This window comes from Malania oleifera, chromosome 9 (assembly GCF_029873635.1).
Source record: "Malania oleifera isolate guangnan ecotype guangnan chromosome 9, ASM2987363v1, whole genome shotgun sequence".
NCBI classification, from domain to species: Eukaryota; Viridiplantae; Streptophyta; class Magnoliopsida; order Santalales; family Ximeniaceae; genus Malania; species Malania oleifera.
Genome location: NC_080425.1, coordinates 14,849,093 through 14,866,700, shown reverse-complemented (window position 1 = coordinate 14,866,700; position 17,608 = coordinate 14,849,093). Strand labels below are relative to the sequence as shown.

Here is a 17,608-nt window from a genome sequence, read left to right as displayed (position 1 = left end):
GGCTCCAAGTTTACTAATCTTGTACGCATGTTGTAGAACAATGACTTGTTAAAGCTCTTTGGTTGCCACTCAATCGTCCTTCGTCACCCTCCCTTCCTTTCCTTCCTCTCGACTTTGTGCGTTTACTTAGGAGAAAGGAGACAACTTTAAGCCTGTCAAAAAACCTTAAATCTTGCCTCCAAGGGCATGGCGTGGTGGAAAGACATCAACAAATAAGGAGCATTGGAGGTTCAATTTCAGGTAAATACACTCACGAAACTAGCGGTACCTGTAGATGGTGAGAGTTTATTCAGTGAGCCAACGAGAACCGTTGATGACGAAAGTTCGCTTAGTGAGTCAGCGGGGACCGTGGATGGTGAGAGTTCTTTGTGAGCTAGCGAAGATCGTGAATGGTAATGAAAATGTGTCCCGAGTATCGGATTGGCCGAACGTCCAACTAATACATAGAAGCCGTGTCCGCATTCCGGACTTTACCCTGATCAGTAAGACCTGAGGGTTGAGGACGTTGATCCGTAGGTTTAGTACTGTACTAGGAGGTCCGAAGGCTCGTTGGTGGATAGAGTTCCTATATAATGAAAAAAAAAAAAAAACCTTAAATCTTGGTTCAAATAACATTTTTTATTAAAATGAAAAATGTTGAAAGAAATAAGGTTTTTTAATTTGCCATGTGCTAAAAACGTTATTTCTCCTATTATTTTTTAATCTCCCATGTCATAGCTTCAATTAAAAAAAGCTGATTCATCTACATTTTTTATTTAACACACGTCAAATGATTTTTAAGAAACATTAATTTGGAGAAAAAATGTTCCCCCAAATTATTTTCAAAAATTTATATTAAAATAATATTAAAATAGCAAAAAACTCCATTTCTACGAACCCAACCATAATTTCCTCTCTAATCAACATGAAACCCTGTTTGCGACCTCGATTGTGTTTGATTGGGTTCTTCGTCGGATTTTGAGTGATTGTGGTCGAGTTTAGTTCCTGGAGCGTTGGGTTTAGGGTTTGGTCGAGTTGAGTTCTTGGAGCGTTGAGTTCTTCGATTGGGTTCTTGACTAGGTACCTTCGTTGCTTAAAGTCTCTCTCTCTCTCAGCTCTGTACCAAAAATGTTTGGTTCTTGTTTTCATTTTTTTTTCTTAGATTATAGTAAATTGACAAGAAGAGAAGTAAGCATTTGAGCTTGCGTCTGCTTTTGCGGGAGAGCTTAAACACATTAATGTTGGATTGGGGGTTGCGGAGCAGACTGCGACCAAATCCAGCACGGAGGCAGCTGATTTCAAAGGCTGAGGGAAATTGGATGCCAAATTATCAACCTTGTGTTCATAAATTTTGCCATTTTGATCCATATCGTAGCAGAAGGTGCCTTGAAATTGTCCCTCTGCCTCCCATGGAACCCTAGGAACATCCCTCAACTTCCACCTAATCAATATGTTGTTCTTCGACACTTGCCTGATCCTAAGAACCTCCAGCAGAATTTCCCAAAACAGCGCACGCCCGTGAAATCTCATTTGAATTGTCTAATTCACCCAAAAAGTAGAGAGGATTTCTCTCAGAAATCAAAAACCATAACCCTAGAAATAAAATTTGAACGAATGCCCAGATGAGGAGATGACAGTACCTTTAGAAATGCGTTTACTTAGATTATAGCAGCTGCTCCATATATATGTGAAATATTTATTTTTATTGTTCATGGGGTTAGGGTATAAATGGGATAACAATGAGAAACATTTAAAGCCAGAAGCTAGTTTTATTTTTATTTTTTATTTTTTGAAGTTCATTTATGTTCAAATTTCTACTCATTCGTGAGTTTGCTTCAAATCGAAAAATGGAGTGAAAAATTGGGTGAAGTTGGTTCTAATTGCCCTTTTAATCTCCTGGTAAGCTGAGTGTTGCATATCCTGGCTATTTATGTTGTTTAATATCCTCTTTGACACAAATGGACGAATTTAGTTTCTAATATTTAAGTAATGACAGAACACCTGCATGGCTGTAGAGGCTTTCTGTCCAAAATTTTTTTAACTACACGATCCTTTTGGGTTTGGTATAATGATTTCTATTAAATAGAGAGTTTGGCTCTAAACCCGTCCTATTTGGAACTGAACCTGTGTTGGTGTTTTCTGCTTTGATGTTGTTAGTATAAAGGATTTGTTCTTATTCAGGGCTTTGTTTTAATTTGGATTTTTGAGGAGTGCTTTCTTTTTCACCATCGCTGTTGTGATTGGCGCAGGGATTTGGCGGCTCCATGGTTTTCTAATCCTCATCTTCAGACTGCTTTTCTGGGCTTCTTTGAGGCATCCTGAATTCAGCTATAAAAGGTCATTAATGTATATGTTAATTCCCCCAGCCTCCCAATGACAGTTTTTTTTTTTTGCACAGCAATGGATTTAATAATTTCTGAAACCACTAACTAAGCTTTTTGTGAGGCTGACATAAAATTAAACACACATTTCTAATAAGTAGAGAGTTTGGCTCTGAACCGGTGCTTTTTTAACATTCCTAATCTTTTATGAGCCTGTAAAAATGAAAATGCCACTCTATGTCCCACAAACACCTGCACCAAACATATGGATAATATACAAATGAGTTTTGTGTGTATGCACTATTAAAGAATAACTGATAAATATTTACAATCAGCACAAAACATATCATACAAAATCAAAGCCTAATTAAAATATTTATATAATAAAAAAGGCAAAAACGACAACAACTATTTAAACTTCATTGCTTTGGTAGCATCTGACCGTAAAAGCTCCATGATTTCTTTTTCCTTCTGGAGAGCTAGTACAATAGTTTGAAATCCAAAACCTTTCATTCAGTTCTCTTCTACACATGTGCCTTCTCTAGAGAGGCCATTACCATCACTCCACCTCCGACCCCACAAAGATAAACAAGGCAAATGCTAAAATCTATGATAATTACATGCATGCAGTTTTAATTATCCAAATGACTGGTAGGTGGCAAAATTTTTCCATATACAAGAAAATAAAGCTCAAAAGGATGATCTGCTCTCTCTCATACGCTCTTTTATTCGAGCAGGCCATAATTGATAAATTGAACCAATACAAGAATGTCTTATTACATACTTCCTAAATGATGAACTATGGTTCAACATGCAATCAATTCATAAGCTCTGTTACCGAGAGGTCTTTCCATACAGGCTCCAAAGTACCCAGCAGTATAGCTGATCTTTAAAATAAAAATAAATTACTTCACTTGAGTTTTAGTCTTGAAACTTTAATTTGCTTGAATCAGGTCCTAAACTTTACATGAAGTTTTCTTGCACAAGTGCCTCTCTAGCGAGACCATTCCTCAATTTTTTTGATAATTACGTGCATGCAGATTCAATTACCAAAGATGACAAAAATTGAGCACGTACAACACGATCAAGCTCCAAAGGAAGATCTGCCCTCACATAAAATCCTTTATCCTAGCAGCCTTTAACGATAAATTTACCAATACAAGAAAGTTCTTTTTTATTTTTTTTAAATGATTTGCCTTAACTTTGGCTCAATATATGATAAACTCACAAGATCAGTTCCCATTTCCCAAGAAATCTTTCTGTACATCACATCTGAAGAGCCTAGTTGAAAAGCTGATTTACAAAAAAATGGATATAAAATTATACAATTGGTCTACAAAATTTCACCCGAGTTTCGATTAGTCTTGAAACATTAATTTGTTTCAAGTAGATCCTAAAACTATTTTAACTGATGTAATATGGTCCTGAAATGGTCATATGTCAGTTCATTCAGTTATTTTAATTGACGTGAAAGTACTTTCAATCAACAATGAGAACAAGTAGGAGATTCCTTGCAGTGGAACAGACATGCAAAGATCATGAGTGTTTAGCTTTTAAGGGATGTTTGAGAAATTAGCACAAGAAAAGGCATCACTATGGTCAGATTGGGGTTTATGGGAAATCAAGGACACTAACTCAATCCATGGCGAACACTAGCCCTACATGCAATGAAGTTGGTATTATATTGATTTTTTATTTTGAAAATATGCATTGATTATTTCAATGCTTTGTAGTAGTGGGATTGGGATCATAACTGATTATGTATATGCATCTTTTAAAGCAACCTAAAATTGGAATGCAAGTTCAGTTTTTTGTTTTTCAGTGCAATTATTGATGTTGAATTATCTGGGTGCCCAACTTGTTTATTTATTTCAATTTCAGTTTGTTTCAAAATCAAAAAATCATCTCTCAGAAATGTTTGCAGGTCTCCTGCTTAAAAATCATAATCACCATCTGTTGGGTCTGAATAGTAGCTGTGATTAAAGCTCAATTGTGCTATACGTCTGGTCTGTGTACTCAGCAGAAATAAGAACACAGCAAAAAATAAAGGGATGGAAGTGTTGAAGAGGCATGAAATCTCCCAACTACTTCCTATGTGTTTTACTAAGCATCCAAGTCAGCAGAAGTCCCCAAACTGGGGCAACATTCGGCTATCTTAGGGCTACATTGTGCTAAGTCAAATGGTTTTAGCACCTAATTGAAGTACATTAAAGTTTCAGAGATACATTGAAAATTTCAGCAAAGTTCAAGGACAATGATGTAATTTATCAAAAAAAAAAAAAAAAATCCAACTGTACAAGTTGTCTAAAAGGGTTGTTGTCTGCAACCTCCACAAAAAAACCCAATCTAGGCTACTCCTCAAATTCTAATTAGCTGATGTATCTCAGTATTTTAGGTGGAAATTGATATTCAAATCTTTGTATTATCTTACAATTTTCTAGCAATGATGATATAGCAATTTGTAGCTTTCTGGTTGAATCAAGATCAGTCAGCTATGTCATGTCTTGGTTGTCAGAAGTTAGAACATAGCATCTCTGGTTTAGAAATTTCATCAAATGCACACAAAACAACATGCACTAGGTGAGTAGATAGCATGCATTGTTGAAGATGAGTTCCTAGGGTTTGTAACCCCAAGAAAGAAGTTAAATCTGAAATTTTCATTGAAATCAAACTTTAGAAACTTAAAGAAAAGCCTTTGTAAGATGGTTTTATAAGTGCGGATTGTCAGGAACTAATGACTTTAAGGATTTCTTGTGTGAAGCAAGTCTGGATGACTTCCATTACGTAGTCCTGTACATGCTTGGACAGATAAGAGAAAGGAGGACTTCATAGCCAGGAAACTGGACAGGATCCTGACCTCTACATCCTGAAATAGCTCTTTCCTCACTTGAGAGTGGAATTCTTAGCACCTGGCATTTCTGATCATTGTCCAGCAAAGTTAGTTTTTACTCTGTCAATGGGGCAGCAAAACATGAAATGTCCATTGGACTAGAAAAAGAATTCCTAAAAATTATCAATGATTCATGGAATACTATAGTTAATGGTACTCCCATGTACACCTTTATATGAAGCTAAAGTGTTGAAGGGTAATCTCAAAACTCTTCATAAAATAAACTTCTCAAGTTTTGCTGTGAAAATCAATGAGATAAGACAGGAGCTTGGCAAGGAGCAAAATTATATGCATTCATCGAATGGTAGCTTAGAATCTGTTTCAATTAAGATGGGAAATCTTATGGATCTTTTGTCAATTGAAGAGGAGCTACAACAGCAAAAATCAAAGGCCAATTGGCTGAGAATGGGGGATAGAAATAACAATTTTTTCTCAGTTATGGCTAATAAAATAAGGGTCAGAACTAGGACATGCAACACTCTGCTTGCCAGGAAGTGCCTTTTGTAACCAAAAAGAATTTCAAGAACTGACCATGAAGCATTAGTGGAAAAAATGTCAATGAGGATACACACATGGACTCACAATTATCTCTCATATGCAGGCAGGCTGCAGCTTATAAAGTCAATCTTACTACTAAGTATATATGGCTATTGAGTCTCAGCCCTTTTCCTGCCATAGTCTGTCTTAGTACACGCTGGAAGAAAAAATGCTAATGTTTGTTTATTTTAATTATCACAATTAAATAATAATTTATTTTTCATAATTCTTTGTTGATATTATTACTTATTTTCTTCATTCTAATAATTATTATCAAAAAAATTATTTAATATTTTTACAATTGTTATTATATGCACATGCACTTTAAAAATTTGTGTAATATTATTATTGGCACAAGTTAAAAGTTATTTCAACAATTTTATTTGAAATAATATTAGAGTGTTCATGTTACATGAAGTATTGTTATTCTATATATATTCTCTGAATTTTATAATCAAACTAGTTAAAAATATAACTGTAAGATAAAAGTGATCTTATTTTTAGATGTATAATTCCTAAACAAGTGACTACTAAAAGGCATTTAGGATTGGCATAAGTCAATAATATTTTTGTAATTTTTTGAAAATAATTAAGAATAACCATGTACTTGTGCAAAAGTGTAGCGATTTGATAAAATTTAGTCTTTTTTGACCAATTGGATGCTATTGGTTTATCCATGAAACGCACCTCAAAAGGATGAAACTTAATTCATCATTATACAATCAAGATCTTCTTCGTACTTGTCTCGTGTTATAATGACCTGGACTTATGTTTGACTCCTATACATCTATATTGGATTCACCCACATCACAGTATCCCTAAGGTGGCTTTGATACTAAATGGGGATTATTTAGAACTACTTATAAATAAAAGTATTTTTTTGCAATAAAAAACTTTTCTAAAAAAGTACTTCCATAAAAGTAGTTTAATATTACTTATTATAAAAACTTTTCAAGTACTTTAAAAAAAAAAAAAAATTTTTTTCAAAAAATACTTATTTTCCTAAAGAAAAGTAGTTTGAAAAGTTCTTTTGAAATAAGTACTCATTTAAGTGTCAACCAAACATTACTTTTTGATACATGTGCTTAATTTAAGTATTTTTTATAAAAAGTTTTTTTTTTTTTTTTTTTTTGTAATTTTATGATTTTACCCCATAAAAGGTGCCTAACAATGTTAAGGCATAAATCATTATTATCAGGCCAAGATGTCCTAAATATATGTTCAATGTGGGATTGAGTTAGGTTTCTTTATAATCTCTAATGTCCTTGTTACAGTAACCCATGCCTCTGTATAGGACCTATACTTCTCTGTAGGATCCAGCAACATGATAGTGTCTGTTCTGATTCATTGGGCCTTAAGATTTTGCCGTACTAAAAAAGGTCTCACAAGATGTAGCCATCCTTACATGGCTACTCAATGTAACCAAAACGATAATATCCCAAGGTGATTTTGACACTCGATAAAAAAATCTCAGTACTATTCTGATGAGATATATATTTTTTTAGTTCTTTAGATCTTATAAGTTTGTATTATAAAAGACATTTCAAAGAATTAAAGATTAAATAATTCTTATATGGCTAAGATTTTCTTATTACACATACACTGTTAAAATATCAAACATTTAAAATTTTGATGAGCTAACAGAACAAAAATATTATTTTACAATAATTAATAACCTTATTTTCAAAGAAAAAACTACCTAAAAAATTGATCACCGGAGGGCATGTAGCATAATGTATTGCCAAAGAATTCATTATCGCTTTATTTTTTTTTCATGAATTTATAAATTTGTCTTTTTTCTTCTTTTTACTTGTAAAGTGAAAAATGAAAGGATAAAAAAAAAAAGGTGAAGATTCTTTTCCAAAATACAGACACAGTGATTCACAAGTACCCAACCATTCTGCCGTTACCGGCGATTGTAGAAAAATTGGCAAATGGTGAATTCTAGAAGTCATTATTGTTTACTTTTTTTGTTGTTGCAATATTTGTCTGTGTTTACAATTGCAGAGATGCATGTGTAGGCTGCTCTGCTCAAACGAAGCACCGGAGAGATGCAGAAATTAGGCGACTTCAAGCTACCCCAGTTCTTCAACTATCCACCCTACTTTACGTAATTTCCTGCCCTCTCCCTCCTTTGTAATCGGTTTTTGTTAATTTAACATGGCTTGAGATTTATGTGAATGTTTGTTTTGGGTGTGATTTAGTTTCTGTTTACTCACCTGTGCAGCTGTGCTTTTTCTCTGCACAACTGGAGACAGACAATCTGCTGCTATTCAGAGTTCTGTAGGGTAGGAGGGATTCAATTGGTTGAATCTGATTCATCTTGCTTCTGTTACTACAGTGGAGATTCAATTGGCAACTGCATTGGATTCATAGAATAATAATAGAAATAAGGGCACTGCTAGCTAGGTAGACTAATCAAAGCAGAACAAAGTTAGGGGCCAAATTTAACATTATGTTGAACGTCAGTGCAGGCCTGGGCCTGTAATCTTTACTAGATTCAGCTGAATTCTGTCAAAGTGCTGAAGCTTGCTCATCTGGCTTATTTGCTGTTGGCCATGGTGGGATGGTTCTGAATTGGCTAAGAGGTTGTGGGAGTGGCTTATTCATGGTTGAAGAGCTGGGAAGCTCTGATGAGTGAGGTACAGTGAGGATGCATCTATACAATATCTTGGAAAATTAGGATAATTAGGTGACGATGCCCCACAACAACAACAGACCAAGTCTTAAGTCCATTAGGTGGGGTCTGCTACATGAATTCTTTTCTATCAATTTATGCAATCATGGACAATATCCGTTGACAAATTCAGGGCTATAATCCATGCTCACTACCTCATTCCAAATTATTTTAGGTCTACTTTTACCCCTTTCACTCCCCCCCTTATTGTAACTAACTCAGACTTCCTTATTGGTGCACTATATGGCCTACGTTGCAAGTATTCAAACCATCTAAGTCATTCCTCCCTTATCTTATCTTCTTTAGGAGCTACACCTCACTTACCGCGAGTCTGTTCATTGCTTAATTTATCTTTTAGCATTATTCCACTCATCCATCTTCCATTCTCATCTCTAAAAGTTTTATTTTTTGGATATGCTGTTTATTGGTCTTCCAGCATTTTGATTCATATAATCTGGTCTTACAGCCGTCCTATAGAACTTCCTTTTTAATTTTAAGGGTATTTTACTTTCCCAAAAGACACTTGAAGCACTTCTCCATTTTATCCAACCTGCTTTAATTCTATGCATTGCATCTTCTTCAATTTCTCCTTCAGCTTGAATAATAGATCTAGGGTATCGAAATATACTACCTCAAATTTAACTTTATCTCCAATATTCCTCCTACTATGACTGAAATTGCATTTCATATATTTTGTCTTATTTCTACTTATCCTAAAATCTTTAGATTCTAAAGTTTCTCTCCATAATTCTAACTTAGATTCTACTCCATCCCTAGTTTCATCAATCAAGACAATATCATCCGCAAACAACATACACCATGGAACTTCATTTTGGATGCTCCTAGTCAGTTCATCCATCATTAAAGCAAAAAGATAAGGGCAAGCTGATCTTTGATGCACACCTTTTGTGATTGGAAATTCTCTAGTCCCTCCAATTATAGTCCTAACACTAGCCATTGTTCTATATATGATATATCTACCACATTCACCTTTTTTTCTAAAACCCATCGTAGAACTTCCCTAGTTATCCTATCATACGCTCTCTAAGTTAATGAAATGCCATATGCAAGCCCCTCTTGTTTTCCCTAAACTTTTCCATTAATCTTCTTAAAAGATATATAACTTCTATAGTAGATTTCCCATGCATAAAACCAAATTGATTTTATGAGACCTTTGTTTCTAACTTCAATCTTCGTTTGACTATGCTTTCCCATAGTTTTATTGTATGAGTCATAAGTTTAATTCCACAATAGTTATTACAATTTTGAATATTTCCTTTATTTTTGTATATAGGTATTAAAGTGTTTTTCGGCAATTTGTCTGAAATTTTCTTGGTTTTTGTAATTGTGTTAAATAACTTAGTTAACCATATTATTCCGTTATTACCTAGGCATTTCCAAACTTCGATAGGGATGTTATCCAGTCCTATATATTTTCCATTTTTAATCTTTTTTAGTGCAAAATTTACTTCGTTAACTCTAATTTTGCGAATAAATCTCATATATTTTTTTTCCTTTCCCTTATTTGTCCATTCTAACCCCCCCTGTTTGGGTTGCATAATGAAAAGACATAGGAATGGAATGAGAGTGGGAATGGAATTAGGACTAGGATGGAATCAACATAAAAATTTCATTACTGCGTTGGATACTCAGAGAATAGAGATAGTAATGGAATAAAGAATAAGATATTTTCCAAAAATGCCCTTTTGAGTTTTAAAATCAACATTTTCATTTTGATTTGATTTTTTGCTTCAAAATTTCTTCAGGTAATCTGTTTGAGAATCTTGTTGTTCCAACCATGGCTGTTGGCTGCAGATCATGGCTGCCAGTTTTGACTTCGGCTGAGGATTGAAGGTTTGTAATGGGGAGGGGAATGGGAGTCCAGATGGATAAGGGTATTTGGGAAGCAACCTTCTTGGAGATGTCGCTGCTGTTTTGGTTACTCACTGGAAAAAATGGAGGTAGTTTGATGGTGACGGTTGAAGAAGGCTTAGGGCTCACGGCGGCGACAATGGCTCACTACAATAGTGAGGGTTTATAGTGGCTAGGGATCAGGGTGGTGCTAAAGGCTCATGGTAGCGGCGAAGATTCACGGCGGAGGTGGTCGTCATTGTTTTGGTTACTCACTGGAAAAAAAATGGGGCTAGTTTGACGACAACGGTGGAAGAAGGCTTATGGTGGCTAGGGTTCACAGTGATAGCAACGACTCACAATAGTAGCGTGGGCTTATAGTGGCTAAGAATCACAATGGTGCCGAAAGGTCGTGGTGGCGGTGAAGAATCATGACGGAGGTGGGCTCAATACAGTGGCGACGGTGAGTTTAGGAGGGTAATATGGGTATTATGGGAAATAGGTGGGAGGGTATTATGGGAAATGGGTTGATTCCATGGAAGAAATGGAGATGAAAGGGTAATATGGGTATTATGGGAAATGGGTTGATTCCATGGAATGAGAAATGATTCCAGCCCATTTGGATAGGAATCACAATTCCCCCAGGTGATGGAATTAGTATTTTGGGGAATACGTCGTATTCTGCCCCTTTTTCCACAAACCAAATGCATGTGAGTGGAGATGGGAGGGTATTATGGGTATATGGGTAGATTCCATGAAATGAGAAATGATTCCAGTCCATTTGGATTGGAATCACAATTCCCCCAAGTGATGGAATTAGCATTTTGGGTGAAATACGATTCTGCCCCTGATTTCACAAACCAAATGCAGGTGGGAGGGTATTATGGGAAATGGGTTGATTCCATGAAATGAAATGATTCTAGCCCATTTGGATAGGAATCACAATTCCTCCAAGTGATGGAATTAGGGTGGAATAGAATTCAGCTCTTGATTCCGCAAACCAAATGCAGGAATGTGAATCCATTCCTAAAATTTGATTCCATTCCTGCTTTGATTCCATAGATCAAACTGGGGGTAAGTTTAAGCCTTCCACTTTGTTTTCATTAAATAGCTTACTAAAGTAACTTCACCATCTTTCTTTTATGTCTACTTCCTTAACCAAGACAATATCATTCTTACTTTTTATACATTTTACATTACCTAAGTCCTTACTCTTTCTTTCTCTAGCTTTAGCAAGTTCAAATATGTCTCTTTTCCCTTCTTTTGCATCTAATCTATTATACAAGTTATTAAATGATTTATGTTTAACTTCACTAACGGTCCTTTTTTTGCATCTTTTCTTGCCTCTTTATATTTTTCAAAGCTTTCTATGTTTCTACATTTTTGCCTTGTTTTATATCAAATTCTTTGTCTTTACAACTTTTTGAGCATCTTGATCCCACCACTAATTTTTTTTGCTATTCGAGAATCTTCTTCTTGATTCACCTAAAATCTCTTTTTCTATCTTTTTAATAGAGGTAGCTATCTTACTCCAAAGAGCGTTTGTGTCTACATCATCTGCTATAGCCCAATCACCATTTTGACCATTTTATCTTTAAATTTTATTATATTTTGTCCCTTTTGGTTCGACCATCTAGTTCTCTTGTACTGATTTTTTTTTTATCCTCTATCATCCATTTTTAATACATATATCTAACACTAAAATTCTCTGTTATGTGTTTAAGCTTTCATCTAGGATAGCTTTACAATCCTTACATGATAAATGATCTACCCTTCTAGTTAAGATCAAATCTATTTGAAGGTTGTTAAGTATTCTTCTCTCTTCTTAAGGCAAGTATTCATTGTAATAAAATTATATGACATGGCGAAGTTTAAGATCATCTCCCTAGACTCATTTTTGTCTCCATATCCATATCCTCCATGTATCCTCTCATAACTTTTACCATACCTTCCAACTCGTCCATTTAGATATGTTTCTATGAATATTTTTCCAGTCCCTAATATCTCTTATATAATACTATCCATATCTTTCTAAAGTTGTCTTTTAAGTTTTTCTACTAAGCCTACTTGAGAAGCATAAGCACTATGCACTAATGACATTTATTATCTCTTGACCTAAGACCATCTTGATTTTTCTAATTTTATCCCCTACTCTTTTGATATCTATAATGCTATCTTTTAAGTTTTTGTGTACAATAATTCCTCCCACATTCTTATGTTTTTCTTCTCTAGTGTATCTAAGTTTGAATGCTGATTTTTCAATTTCTCTAGCTTTCTTCCCCACCTACTTAGTTTCTTGAAGGCATATTAGATTAATTTTTTTTCTAATCTTGTCCACAATTTCCATGATTTTACTTGTAAGTGTGCCTCTATTCCAAGTTGCTAATTTAATCCTAGTCTCTTGAACTAACTTTTTTACCCACCTATGTCTTGAATGATGAGGAAACTCTCGCATATTTGACACCCTATCCGGGCGCTGACACAGCACGTCACTTTGGGGAGATGACCTAGTCAACCCTCGCTCATTTTTCCATACACTTGGGTGGTATAAGTGCAATCTGTCGCTCGTAGGGGACCCCCCAGCCAATAATCGGTAAGGATTCGTATCATAGTGATCTGACAGGTTTTATTTTGGTTGTTAGCTACCTAACGCAACCCTCCTCCTTTACCTGGGCTTAGGACGACTATGTGTGAAAGATTAGGACATTAAATGCATCACAAACGGAGTTATTAGGCGACGATGCCTGAATAAACTAATATAAAATCAAGGATCCCTAATAAACTAATATAAAAATTTTAATAGATGTCTATTTTTTGTTAAGTTGTGCTATGTATTCCTGCTTGAACATTATAAAAGCATCAATGAGCTAGCATTCTTTTTCGTTTTTTTTTTCTTGAGAGCTATAGCATATTATTATTTATGTCACTATATTTGAGTTTGAAACATTATTCGAAACTTATGGTTTTATTTCTTTTATCTACAAGAAGGTTTGACGTTCCAATATATGTGATTTACCCACTGCATATTCAATAGCGTCTTATACATTATCAAAGTAAAAAAAATCTATATTCAAGCATTGATTACCTTTTTTATGCAATTGGATACCTTTTCAAACAACCCAATACATATTCAGAAGTATCTGAGGAGTCTTGTTTTATTGTCTCTGATATGGGTATGATGTGAATATGGACATCCTCTAAAAGTATCTATGCTGAACTCTAAGATGCCAGTTTGGCGTGTGCTGTTTAGGTAATTTATTCTGAAAGTAATTTTCTGAATTGTAAATCAGCAGGGAAGTTAGATCAGAAAAAAGGTTGAGAAATTCTTTTAGCTCTGCATTTGCAAGAAGGCATGAAAACTAGTTTTTCTATGTGGACATTTAGACCTGTTTGAAATCCCAGAATTTCCTTTTTCACTGTTTCTCATAATCTTGAGGGGAAAACATAGTGTTGGGCAGTTCTGATTATTTTTCTTTCAAGGTGCTGCTGTACTTCTGAATCTTTATGATCCAAACTGTGTTTAAAACAGAGCGCATATTATAGTTTTCTTTGAATTTTGTTGTCTAATTAGATTATAATACAAATTTTGTTGTTTCTCACATTTGTAATATTATTTTCAGTATAAATGAGATAGACTGGATGGTGTTATTAATGTCAACCCTTGACTTTAGATTATATGTTTTTTATTGTTTCATTTGAATTTCTAAATTGATAGATGTTGTGACAATAACTGAATTTAAGATGTGTCCGTGCATGCTAGTACACTTCTTGTCCATTGTAGTGCTTTGGCTGGGGAACACTCCTTTTCGTCATTTCTACAAAGACATTTCTGTCTGAAAGATCCCCCCGTGCCTTTGAAATGATCTTCTTGGAAGAAGAGAAGAATTGTGAAAGAAATTGTGGGACAACGGAGATTAGGAAAATTGGCGGAATGAACTTACTTATGTTGCAATTGATGATAAAGCCAATCTCTCATTATTCCATCTGAAAACGCCTAGAAGAAGAATAAGAAAAAAAAAAAAAGAAATCAAAATACCTATTTCATATTTCTACGAGAATTGCTTCCTGTCAGTACTTCATCCTCATAGACTCATAGTACAGAGAACATTGTGTTATGTAATGGCACATGATGTAGAAAGTGGGTAAACATTCACATCATTCAAGATACCTTATGTAGGCTATGTGCAAGTAGCCATGTTGGATGTGCATGTGAAACTGGGAAAGGGTTCACATCTTTGAAGATACTTTTTCTAGGCCAAATTTGTTGCACATGGACGCCCTAGATTGCAGAAAACTGGAAAACAATGTTCAGTCTTGAACAAAGCTGAGAATCTTAACAGAACAAGAAATCAATATGGATAACTTGCAGGAAGAAATTAATTGAATGACAAAACAATTGGCAGAAGCTTGCAGTTTGTAGAGCATGACTGAAAAAAATGAATGAACGATGCTAGGAGTTTTGGACTATGTTGGCATAAAGTTTTTTTTTTTTTAGCTTTAGAAAATCATTTTAAGTTGATGCCTTTTCTAGGGGAAAAAATGCTAACCAAAACACTGGTAATTTTATTAATCAAGTGTTGCATTTACATAAAGGGAAAGATAGGGTGTTTCCATCAACCAAAAAGGAGAAAAACATTCTAAACCCAATGCATGGATGTTTTTTTTTTTGGCAAATCTCATCCCTTTTGAAAAGGACTTTCTACGTAGCAATATTAACTCCAAGTTTCCAGTTCAATTCAAAGAAGGAATTATACTTGACCAGTTTTATGTTGCTAGAAAAATTCTGCTCTTATTGATGAAACTTTTGAAGTTGGTTCTCATGTTCCATCAAAGATTCCGCACTTGTTTTATTCTCTTTCTTTTTTTTTTTCCTTCCTGTTTTACTCTCATGATTTATATGTTTCTTTGGAAAACTCATGATAAATGTTGGAACCTATTCTTGTTGTCTGTTCATCAGTTTGCAGCCAGTGAGAGACACCAGAGAGAAGCAGGTACAACTTTGGAAGGAACTTATTCTTGATTATTGTAGGACTCAAAAGATATTTGTTATTGGATTGGAAGAAGAATTTCCTCTTTTTTCAAATCCTGTGATTGAAAGTAAGTTCACTTTCTTATTCTTTTCATTTATTATTTTTAGATAGGTGAATATGCACACCTGTAACACATGCAAACAACATCCTTTTAAGGGGAATTAAACATGGGCTGCTTCCTTTTTTTGGAGGTCGGGGGTGGGTTGTTGGGCTACAGACCCACAAGCACATGCTTCACCTTCTCATTAGTTTCTTGAGATTTGATCGAATTTCTTGAAAATAAGTCAAATCTTGAGGTGTGTTGATGGAAAGATTCTTAATTTGCCAATGAGCTCGAGTTTTGTGGGCATCGCAGTGGCAACGTGAGATATTTATTTGCTTTTTTCTTTTGACAAGGCCTATCCTTTGGAGCTGACATCTTACTAAGCTTTGCCCCCATCCATTTGAGGAGACTTGTCACTGGGGCTTAAGAGCCATTAGTGTTGTAGATTTTAAAAGGATTAGAATTTAAGATATTTCTAGGGAAAGAGATAATAAATGTTATTATTTCTTATGATCCTCAAGTAGGTGAGAACATTAAATGACAATTCTGGGAAAATATGGCCCATGTGGATAAATATTATTCAAGGGATAGCAAGGGCAAAGACAAATTTTTTAGGAGCAGATTTAGATAGGGAAGGATAATAATGGTTATGATAATGAGGATATGGGTGGAAAAATGCGTCCAGTGATATGATCTTTGAGTTTTCTATTTCACATGATCGTATAATAATGAACACATGTTTTACAAAGAGAGGTGAACACTTAATGGCCTTCAAGAACGGACAAAATAAAAGTCAAATATATTTTTCCCTAGCTAAGAGGATAGATTGGCTATAATGTAAGCATTGAAACTTTACCCTAAATTTATCCTAGTAGAAATTTTAACTACTTAATATAGTATGTTAGTGTTAGATATATGCATTAGAAAATGGGAGGAGGGAGTAACATAGATCAATGTGTGTGAACTACTTGGTGGAACTTAAATTGAGAAAATGCAATAAAATTCACAGGAAAATGATGAAGGCAATTGCACAATAGAGAATAACATAGACACAAACAACATAGGAATAGTATGGCTGGGTTTTATTAAAAAAAAAAAAATAGTATAATAGGTTTTAGGTGAATCCAAAGAAAGGGCTATGGCTGGTAAGGAGACTTGGTGGTGGGATGAGGAGATCAAAAAGCAGTTAAACAAAAAAAATTGTGATTTAAGACATGGCAACAATTTAGAAATAGGGAAAACTTTCCTAAGTATGTAGAGGCAAGAAAAGAACCAAAGAAATTTAGTGAAGCTAAATTTACACTATGTATGGTAAAAATTTATACTAGGCTAGACACTAAAGATGGGGAGAAAGACATACAAACTCTCTATGGTTAAATAAAGAAAAAGATATAGAGTATCATATTTATACAAAGTGAGGAAGGTTGTGTGCTAGTTTAAAAAAGGGCGAAAGAATTATGGCAAAATTATTTGAATATGCTATTGAAAAAAATCAAGTGGAAGGCATAGCCTTAGAATTGACCAATCAGGAAAAGGCTAAAAGGTTGACATATATGCCTGAAATTAGATCACATATAGTTAAAATATGCATTAGAGAAGATGGGAAAAAAAAACTATCGGACTAGATTGCATTCCTATTTGAAGCTTGGACTTGCTTAGAAGATAAAAGAGTGATATGATTGTGTTCTCTATTCAACAAAAAACTATAAATAAGGATTAAGAAAATGGCGGAAGAATGGAGGAAAGCAGTTTTGTAATTATATATAAACATGAAGGGCATATTCAACTTTGTAATAACTATGAAATTTAGAAGTTATATAATTAGGGGTGTAATTGGGTCATATCGGTTTGATTTTGACCAAACCAATAACCGAGCTGAAATAATTGGTTTTTAAAGTCTCAAACTGAAGCTGAACCATAGACAGACTGTTTAATTTTCAACTGTAAATCGAATTTTTCCAGTTTGGTTTGGTTTTATCTCATTTTTTATGCATCATTTTTATTTTTAAAAATATTTAAACTCTACACCCATTACCTAGTTTTACAGTCAAAGTAATGGCCAAATACAACGAGGCTTGAAAGCCCAGAACAGCCCATCTACAAAGTAGATGAGCTTGGCCCACTAATGCAAAAAGGTTGTGGGGTTGATTGATGTGCTTGGAGAGAAGGTCCAGATGGACTTTTATAGGATGGGGTAGGACCTTCCGTTCTTCCTCCTGGCAATGTGGAACAAACATTCCCTACACAAAAGCTGGGATCTTCCATTTTACCATCCTCTCC

General features: G+C 34.6%; 1 protein-coding gene across 9 annotated transcripts in view; it reads left to right on the top strand.

The window, feature by feature from the left end:
• The first annotated feature begins 757 nt into the window (after positions 1–757).
• The window catches only part of LOC131164310 (vacuolar protein sorting-associated protein 25), a 28,684-nt gene continuing 11,833 nt past the window's right edge, over positions 758–17,608 (top strand). For 2 of the 9 annotated variants that reach the window (XR_009139250.1, XM_058121409.1), the window contains exons 1-4: positions 879–1,059; positions 2,229–2,316; positions 7,735–7,837; positions 15,213–15,246. Coding sequence is in view for 5 of the 9 variants with exons in the window: in XM_058121409.1 (XP_057977392.1) it covers positions 7,779–7,837; positions 15,213–15,246 (93 nt within the window). In the remaining 4 variants the exon portion in view is untranslated. Of the gene's footprint in view, positions 1,060–2,228; positions 2,317–7,734; positions 7,838–15,212; positions 15,353–17,608 lie in introns of all 9 variants that reach the window. The other 7 variants (XM_058121408.1, XM_058121407.1, XM_058121405.1 and 4 more) reach the window with 7 other exon arrangements.